Here is a 10,368-nt window from a genome sequence, read left to right on the forward strand (position 1 = left end):
TAGTTATATATATATATTTTTTAGAGCAATGAAGTTTTTAAAAATTTATGAGAAATGATGGCAAAAAAGTCGTCATTAAAACTGGATGGATGGAAAGAAGGGATGGAAGTACTCATAATAAAAAAAGCCAGCCCAACGGTACACGGGGAGCAAAATATATATCACAAAATGTAATTTTACTGTATTTGCATATTGTTATCACGATATTAAATAATGAGTACAGAACGCAATGCCAAAAAATAATGCATAAAAGGCACCAGAGGTAAAAAAAACAAGAAACAAGTTGGTAACTTATAAACAGATAAATTATTTAAATCATTTAAATCAACAAATTAAATATCCACGACTTGCCACATGAGTATACGTAGAGTTTTTTTTGGGTTCTGAATATGCAAAAGGCTTATGGAATGTAAGCCCCGTTGTACATTCGCTTGTTAGCTATATTGATATGTATATTTTTTAATATAATATATACCATACGGAGACGAATATGCATATAAACATTTTTGTAGTTTTAAAACCATAAAATAGAGGAATTTTACTTCATTCCATAAATGTTCATGCGAAACTTCATCGTACACATCCATTGAAGTATTATTCTTGCTCTTTACACAGCCTTTTTTTGTGCTGTATGCTGTATGTTGATAAGTTGGTCAAAATATTATTTTAACTTTTATTTAAGGAAATGCTAATTCCAAAAAGCTCATTTTGGTCTTATGTTAATCGAGGATTAAAAATCAAAATCAAAGAGATTTTTAACGGCTTTTTAAAATTCAAAAAGTTCAAAACCTTACAAATTATTTGTACGGTTCTCAAATCTGAATTCGCTTGTTTACTCAATTTTCATTTAGTTCCTTTTAACTCGTCGTGAAATAAATTCGGAATATTTTGGAAATTTTGTTAAAATTCATATTTTGACTGAGTCAACACTGAGTCAGCGACTAGTCACAATAAAATAAATTAATAAAAATAAAAGAGTGTAAAAAATAGACTCATTTAAGAGCAAAAATGGCACAGATAACATATATTTACTAACTGTATAAGCATTAAGTCACTAAGTCATCATTGAATAATTCACCAGATCCAGTCAAAATTGATCACAAGCATTGAATGTTTTTGGACAATACTGCTTTGCAAGATGAATGTATGCAACATTGTCATCCTTCGACAAAGGAATGTCTTTTGAGAGCTTATTCCATACATGAGCTATTAGTGATCCTGACAATCGACTAAGTGTCTCATTCAAATGTTCTTCCTTAAAGAACTTTTCAAATTCTTGCCATGGAATCGCGTAGCACAAATCTTTAGGCAGCACTCGAAAATTTGGACATACATTCTCGTTGATCATTTTATCAATATCCTTAGTTCCACAAATCTCATTTGCAACTCTTGTCATGACTCCAGGTCCATTATTTACAAAGAGATTTCCATCGAAATTTTTCTTCAAATCCATGATGCACTTTTCTGCTATATCGAAGCCTGATTTGCCATCCATGTGGACAATTGCGACATTAACTAAGTCAAGACTCTCTGATGTTGCGTAGTTGAAGGATTCTAATGAGTTTAGTGGCTTCAGCATGACAATATCTATTCAAAAGGAGGAAAGACGTCTGTTAAAGCTTGAAGCAGTTTTAATGAGCATTTCTTACCCATATCCAAATAAGTGCCACCATATTTATACAATGACAGGAACCTCAGCACATCACTTGTATGAGAAACCACATATTTTGAACTAAAAAGCTTATCCGTCTTTATCCAATCTTCTAATGGAGTATTTTGTGCATATTTAGTTAAGTTTAAGTGATTTATATGAACATTTGGGTACGAAAGTAAGGCATCAATTATTGGCATTCTTGAGGTGTTTCTGAATCCGACATCTGATGTGAACAGGACGTGGATGGTATAGTCAGGGTTCATTAGTGCTTAAATGAATAAGGAAAGAGTTAGTGGTCCAGAGTGACTCAAAGTAGGCTATGGAATCTGATTAGAACTTCAAACACCATGTAGCCTTATGGATCTTTGTCTAAATATCACCTACCAGTTGACTCTATAGCACATGCTTGCCTCGGATTCAATCTCACAATTCCGTCTTCAATGCATGACGTTTCGTGAAAAAATACATTACGGGAAGCTGATGTAAACAATTTTCTTGATAATTTATTGTCACTAATTTCATCCAAACTTTTTCCATCATCCCAATTTTTATCAAGGTAGCAATTAACAGCAGCTGGTTTATTGAAATATAGCCAAGTCAATAAAACCAAAAATAAAATTGAAACAATTATTAAAATTGCTCGCGTCCTTTTTGATTTTGGCATTAGCCGCTTGTATGTCATCTTGTTAGGTTTGAGTAAGGCAGTTTGAGGGTTGAAATTCGGTTTAAATCCAATTTTAGAGTTAAATTGTTGATTTGATTCAGATAATTGTGTTTTTTGTGATTTTTCTTGTCAAAGATTACTGCGATTTTTGGATTACAATTGGTTTTGAGTAAAATTGATGTATTTAAGACTGAACTTTATAGGAACAAATTAGACTAAGTCAGAAAGAGACTAGAGAATAGTGACTAAGTAACTGTATTAAATCAGAACTGCATTTCATCAGATGTGCATTACATCAAACCTGTATTAGTAACTCTAATTTCCAAACTAAAACTTGCTCCATCTGGTTGCTTCCCATTGATTATCAGTCACTTTAAGTAGGTCTGAGACTTGTTAATCGTTCATATGCTCTGCTTCAATGATACTCATTAATAGATCCTTGTTGATCTTAACATTGAACGTACTTCGACACTTTATCAATGCATCCTTTGTTAAATCAATATCACAGCCATTCCATACTTACAAAAATGCATCAAATGCACTTAATCCATCAATTCCAACAAATAATTTCCTTACCATAACCGATAGGAAAATGAGTTGAGTGAGCATACCCAGACAAGGATGGTTGTGTACTATTGTTATGGTAGGAAAAGTATTAAAGTAAACTTAGTTTTTTTTAGTTGACACATTTCTTTTATGCTGACATCAGCTAATGCCATAAACACTGCGTTATGAAATAATATCCATACTTTAGATGAATATTGCGCATTTTGTACACATATCTCATGCTTATATCCTCTTTTGTTTATCTATGTCCTTTTTTTATATACAAACATTTCTATTTTTTTTTTGTTTTTCATTCCATGTGTATGTATCCATAGACGACAAATGAATATGCATCCTATCACAACACAATGAGTCGACGATCACTTTTTGGTAGTCATTATTCACATCAGCCCAATATCTCAAAATACAAATATTCATATCCATCGGATGTTAGTTTAAGTAGCCATTACGGATATACATCATGGGGTTTATGGCGCGATACTGGTCATCTATCACCATCAGTTTACTCTAAAAAACGAATAAATATTCGATCGTTTTCGATTCTCATCATGTCAGCTGCTTTCATTGTCCTATTGGCAGTATTATCAGTCGCAGGCTTAGCATTCTATTTCAGTACATTCAAATCGGATTCAACCGAATGTAAGTAAGACAGTGGACATATGGAAACAATCTACAACATTTTTCAACTTCCTTTTTTTCACCTTTTTGCCGACACATATGCTCTGAAGACATGAAACACAGACTCGACTTCCAATGTCCCACACGGCAAAAAAAAGATGGAAATTGAAATAATTATTCATTTCATTTAGTTTTTATTGTTCTCATGCCATTGCATATGTATCGGCTATAGACTGTAATTTATAATATTAAAGTCATCTCTTCTTCTCTCATTTATAGCGATGCTCGTTTTCGATTGTTCATTTCGGATCGCAAAGGGCGATATATGGGTATCACAGTTGAAATATAACCAAACACCAATATTTCGACAGAAAGCTGCTTTTTACACCAAATTTATCGAAACGTCATTGGAACATGGAAATTTTAATGTTGCTAAAACCGATATAAATAGTTTTGGAAATGGGCCAGACATCCAATTGAGCTTTCGTATTTATTTGGACATGAGGAAAATACAAATGTGAGTTACAAATAAAAATTATTAAATAAATTTTGTGAATATTAATTGTGACTTTTTTTTTATCTCAAATCTAAGTAGTCTGGATTGACGTTAAAAACCGTTAAATTATTTTTTTGAATTTTTCGGCTGAATTTTTTGAAAATCTTTGTTTACAAATTGTTTAAATTGAATTTTTTTGGAATTAAACATTCAAATTAACTTAAAACTTGTCTTATTATCGTTCTTTAAGTGCTAAGGTACTCAATATTTAGTAATTTCAAGATCCAGTACAGTAAAAATGAAGAAAAACAAGCAATTTTCATTTCTTTGAATTTACCAAAACTAAAATATGATAAATTCAAATTTTATTCCATATTTGTCCAAAATAAGACTCAATAAATCCATCAAGAGTAGCTGTCACCCATCCATTCAGAAGAGCGTTCTGGTCTAATAAATTTTCCTAACCTTAAAAAATCAGAAAATTAATTTTCATAAAAAAATGCTCAAAAAAGATTGATTTATGACAAATTTTTAGGCATAAAATTAATCGCATAGCATGCATATATGTACTGGCATCAAGCAAGCAAATTTTGTATAAATGTTCTCTCTTTCTTTTCAGGACAATAACGAATGTCGAGGAGCATATTAAAAATGCATTCATAAGCGAAACGGGAATTTCTGATTCAACACATCGTAATATGAAAATCGATATTGACACAATTGAAATTAAGCGACAACTTGATCCTGAAATTTTGCAGAAAGCTGCATTTATATATGAACAGGTAAAATTAAAATTTTTCTGCACAAGCTTCAATAATTCAATTTTAAGCTCACGACAAATTCTTTTTTCCTTCTTTTTTTTTCATTCATGCTGTTCCAATCTCAATTCACAGCAGTCACAAGATATATTGACAACATTAATGCCCACAACGGTAATTCCATTGGATGATTTACAAATGTCAACCAGAAAAGTTAATGGTACGACAGCTGAAAAGTCGAAACTTAAAACATCAACCCAAACGCCTCATGCGACAAGGGGTGGAAGTAAGCCTAAAATGACCCCAAAGCCACTACAGGAAAGTGACATTGATACGGAAAATTTACCAGTTATACAAGGTTCATTTGAAATTACAAAAACGGATGCGGATATATCACAAAAACGTGCGAATGCGCGTCCTGCATCGACTGCATCGTTAACGCCAAATACACTAAAGCCATTCTATATTAGTCCCGCATCGTCAATCAAAGTAAAGTCTAGTGGACATTCGACTTCAAGTTCAACAACGACACAAACAACAAAAAAAATAATAACAACAACAACAACGATGGCGAGTACGACAGCAAAAGCTGAAAATATTGTGGAAATGTTTTTGCAACATCAGAAAAATTTGCAAAAGCAACAAAAAGTAAAGGAATCGCCAGTGACGGCAAAAATTGAAAAGACAAACAAGAGCGGTGAGACAATAAAATCGGCAGCAGGAGAAATAGTGACGGAAAGTATTATGGCAACATCAACAACATTGCAAATGACTACAAATGCACCACATGAGTATGTTGGAAGTAGTGACATCGAAAGTCAAATCAATAATAAAGATTTGCCAAAATTGGATGTTAGTCTTTTTACAAGCGCACCAATTTTGGATAATGAACCATGGCGTCCAATCAATCCATCACCGGAACAAGTAAAAACACAACATTTACCTACTGCTGCTCACACATCTGAATCCACATTATCGTCATCATCATCATCGTTATCGTCGTTAAGCACTGAAATGCCACCATATCGAAGTCCATTCAATCCAAAACCAATTGAGAATGTCATATATCGTAACAAGTTTGTTGATCCTGATGCTACATATCCGGTCAAAGACAGCGGTGAATCGATTTCATATCAAAGCTTCTACAATCCCGATTTCTCAGCGGGTAGTTTAGAGATAGAAAAACTTGGTATTGCTGATGTTAAACCATATCCATTGCCTATAAATAAGATTGACATAAGCGAGGAAGTTAGTAATCCAGAACAATCATCACAAATGGAAATGCTGAATGATAATAAAAAATTAATGATTGATACGTCAAATGTCAATTACGATGAGAATAAATTTGAGCATTTGGGTGGTGGTGTGATTGCAAAGAAGCATGATAACAGCAGTAGCAGTAGCAGCACGAACGTTACAACAACAACAATTAGTAGTGATGAAGTTGTGCAATCAAATATGAATGCTACAAATGATGCAGCAGTACAATCTGTTGTAGAAATGACGAAAAATGACACAGATACGGACACAAGTCTCGATGACATTTTCCAAGAGCTGCTAGATAATAATAACGTGACATTAAACAAAACACAAGACGACGTGCTAGAATCAAGAATTGTGTCAGATGATGAAGATGGCGAGAATGATGATGACACGAACGAGAATGCTTATGATGAAGTGGCAACGTCAGATGGCGGTGCTGAAGATGAGAAAATTTTGACAACGACATCGAAATTAAACTTTTTAAATATGAAAAATTTCATAATGCAAATGAAGCAAAATTCATCGCATTCATTAGTGGATATATCTGATGAAACTACAACTTATAAGACACCATTGTCTACGTTGACATTTGAATTGGCAACAGCAACAACAACATTTAATGATGTTAGTGGCTTTACAACGATTAAACCCACAACCACATTTGTCGAGGTGGATACTGTCAAATACACCCCAATGCCATTTGTTAAAAGTACAACGAGTAGTAATAGTGCTAGTATCATCTCGGAACCGCAGCTCTTTCCATCCATTTCAAAATGGGAGTTTGTCAATGGCACTCGTACAAATAATAGCAGTGAAATGAGTCTCACAAAGAAAGTCTTTAATGAAACTCTACAGGCGGTAATTGTGGAAAATTCTCAAACAGCATCACATGTTACACATTTAGATGATTTGAAAGCCAATCAGACTGTAGATAAAGGAAATTTGCAGCAATTGTCATCGATTTTTGATACGCTAGCAGCTAAATTGGGTATAAAGCCAGATGTTGCAAGTAAAGTGCCACCATTCTCACAATATACACAGAATAAAATCAAGCAAAATGCTAATAACAATAATCAGTTGAGAACGACAGCAATTCCATCGACGAGAAAGAATTTGGGTAGTACAACACGACAATATGTTACACGAGCAACCACAAAAACCTCAAAGAAGTCACCAACACCTATGTCATCGACAACATCACGAGCAGTCACAAAAGTATCAAGTGACCCCACAAGAGGTTATGAATTGTCATCGGAGACAGTGATGGGACAGGCTGAAGTTGAAGCTGTAGATCCAACACAATATGAAGAAATTTTATCGTTAGCATCATCACCAATAACAAGAAAATTTATATCCACAACTCCATCACTTGTCACATTAATGCCTGTTAAATCAAATTCAGGCATACGTAATTTTAATCCAAGATTTAAAATAGCATCAAACAGTCAAACATCAAGTGAGACACGAAACTTAGAAACAGTCGTTAAAGCATCAATGTCATTTGATTCATAGATACTTTTGTGGGACATTTGGGAATCGCATGAAAAATTGGAATTTTATCTCAAACTAAAGGAAATACAACAGATTCAGCCTAAAGGAAAGTTAAAAACTCTTTTGGGAAATAAAAAAAAAAAATAAAAAAAAAAGTTTGTGCTACCTTTTTGGGACAAGCACTTTATTGCATACCACTAAGCATAACAGCAATAATGATAAATTTAAAAGAAGGAAACTTTAAAAAAATAAAACTTCTTTAGGAAATAAAAACTGACAAGTTTAAAAGTTAAATTAGGAGATAAGGGAGTCTAAAGCGCATTTCTTTTGATGATTAGGTTAGGTTTTGTAATTACTTTTTAACTGATATTATTATGATTGGGACATAAGGAGATGATTGCAGTTTATTGATTTTTGGGGGATTTTAGAGTCTGGAGTGTTGCCAGAGAATGTGCTAGGATGGGGAATAACCCTAAATATAGATTATTGAGTGTCATATTCCATGGGTATTTGCATATATTTTGATGATTTCCATTATGTCCAATATTGAAGAGGCTTCTGCAGTTTAAAGCAAAATTGTAGTTAGATGTGGTAGTTTACAGCCTATGCTATCCCGAAACGGGGTGTTAACCTACTCATACTACCCAAAATAAGGTTTTACCTCTCTCATATTGCTTGAATCGGTGTTAAGGCATCCTATACTATTCTATACAGGGCTTCAACCAACTCATGCTATCCGAAACGAGGTTTCGGTTCTACCAACCCTTACTACCCCGAAACGGGGTGTCAACCTACATGTACACCTTGAAGCGGTGACCCACGTAACCCAAACTACTCTAAATTGGGCTTTAACTAACCAATAATATCCGAATTTGGATTTCAATTAGCTTTTACTGCCCTAAACGGTGCTTCAATTAACCCATACTATCCTAAACTATCCCGTACTGCTTCAACTATCCCGTACTACTTTCAACCAACCTAGACTCCCCAAAACGATGTTAAACCTTAAATGAGGTTTTACCATCCAAAATATGGCTTCAGACGAACCATTTCCTTTGCACCAATCTGGAACGAATTTTCCTTGTATTTAAGTTTGAGTTTTAAAGCACAGAAATATTTTCTATTACGTCTCATTGAGTCAAAATGTTCCCATTAAAAATATTACAATAATCAACCCAAACATAAGCTTTTTTTCCATTATTAACCCCTACACACGCACTTCTATTTTTCCTTCAATTTTGCTGATCTATTTTTTGCATGAAATATAGATTAAGCACTCGAGAACGAGATGAAAAAATCGATAAGATAGAAGCAAAAAAATAAAAGCAGTTAGAGTCTTAAAGGGTAGATAGGAATTGATTGAACGAATTTTGATATTAAGTCTATGAATTACATCCAACAAAATATTTGTGTGTGGAATTTGAAAATGTGACATAATTAACAGTAAATGGCTTTTGTGGTTTGATGACTTGACAAACCGCAATCAAATGCATAATTACAGAATCTGAGAAATGCGCTAAAAAAAGTAATCAAAACTAACAGAATTTTAATGACAATTTTGAGCTGTACTTAAACCAGAGTGTGGATGTCTCAAAAAAAACCGTTAATTTTTTCAAAAATTCAAATTTTTTTTGACCGTTATTTTTAATTTTCTTCGTAACGTAAATTTTTATTTTGAAATAAGTTGAGTTTGAACTTGAATTTGAGTCGGCCACACTCTGACTTAAACTTTCAAGCCTATCTCCTGTTCATCATTCATAATGATGATGATTTTATTAATAAATTACAGACTAAACTCATAACAAAAGGAACACAAATTCATCTTTGCTACTCATAAATAACTAATAAAGGCAAAAGGTCATTTTGGATTAATTTTTAACACACGAGCAAAAGAGATTTGGATATGAGTGGTGAGGCCTCTGAATATATATATGGACATAGAGTGAAATTCTCAGGCTGAATTTAAATAACGATGCGGAAGAAAGGAAAAAGAAAGACGTCATAAAGATGATAGGAATTACGAACTTTATACTTTATTTTTGCTTTCTTTCGTTCCTTTATGGCAATGCTGTTCAAACTGTGTGCTGTGACACCAGTGTGTCTTTTTGGGGAATGTCATGAATCGCATGCCAGAGCTTGATGTCGACTCAAATTGTCGATGAAGTCAGGTAAACTTGAATCGACTTTTTCATACAAAATTCGAGTTGACGTCAAGCTCTGCCGCATGTTTTTAGCGATTTCGGTCACCAAGGTGTCCCATGATACAATAAAGTTTGAACAGCACTGCTTTAAACCATAATATTTTTATGTCCCTTTTCGATAATAAGTAAATTCATATTTTAGGAATACGATAATATTTATAATACATAAAAAAGACTTTGTACTTAAACTGAGGTCTTCCTTCGTCGTATTTTTTTGTGTGTGAGCTTTTCATATTCTTTATTTATTTATGGGGATAAAATCTGGCTGTGGTCATTTTGGCTTTAAAAAAATGATTTGAATTAGGTAGCGGTGTTGGATTTACTTTAATTTATAATTAAATTCTTTTGACTTTTTCGTTACAAATTCAAATTTGTATATTTTGACCGTTGAAAATTCAAATAGTTTTTGAACGTTAAAAGTTCAAATATTTTTTGGTCTTTAAAAATTCAAAAAAATTTTTCGGTTATAAATTCAAATATTTTTTGACCGTTGGTATTTCTAGGGTGCCAAAAACTGCAGCTCTGCATTTTCTACGGCAAGCTGGTAGTTTTTGGATGCATCTTTTAGTTAACGCTTGAAATAACTTTGAATTCAGCTTAAAAAAAGCTCTTCCAACTTCCAACTCAAATGACCACAGCATGAATACAAAATAAGA

The 10,368-nt window shown here is 33.2% G+C and overlaps 1 protein-coding gene across 3 annotated transcripts in view; it reads left to right on the top strand.

Moving 5' to 3' along the window:
• LOC139091282 (serine-rich adhesin for platelets) overlaps positions 1 to 10,091 on the top strand; it is a 38,739-nt gene extending 28,648 nt beyond the window's left edge. For all 3 annotated transcript variants that reach the window (XM_070641283.1, XM_070641284.1, XM_070641285.1), the window contains exons 3-6: positions 3,200 to 3,524; positions 3,783 to 4,020; positions 4,619 to 4,781; positions 4,893 to 10,091. In XM_070641283.1, coding sequence (XP_070497384.1) covers positions 3,200 to 3,524; positions 3,783 to 4,020; positions 4,619 to 4,781; positions 4,893 to 7,532 — 3,366 coding nt within the window. In that variant the 3' untranslated portion in view covers positions 7,533 to 10,091. The remainder of the gene's footprint in view (positions 1 to 3,199; positions 3,525 to 3,782; positions 4,021 to 4,618; positions 4,782 to 4,892) is intronic.
• The last annotated feature ends 277 nt before the right edge of the window (positions 10,092 to 10,368 follow it).

This window comes from Chironomus tepperi, unplaced genomic scaffold (assembly GCF_022539635.2).
Source record: "Chironomus tepperi strain 1889 unplaced genomic scaffold, CSIRO-AGI_Ctep_v1 contig_244, whole genome shotgun sequence".
Taxonomy (NCBI): Eukaryota; Metazoa; Arthropoda; class Insecta; order Diptera; family Chironomidae; genus Chironomus; species Chironomus tepperi.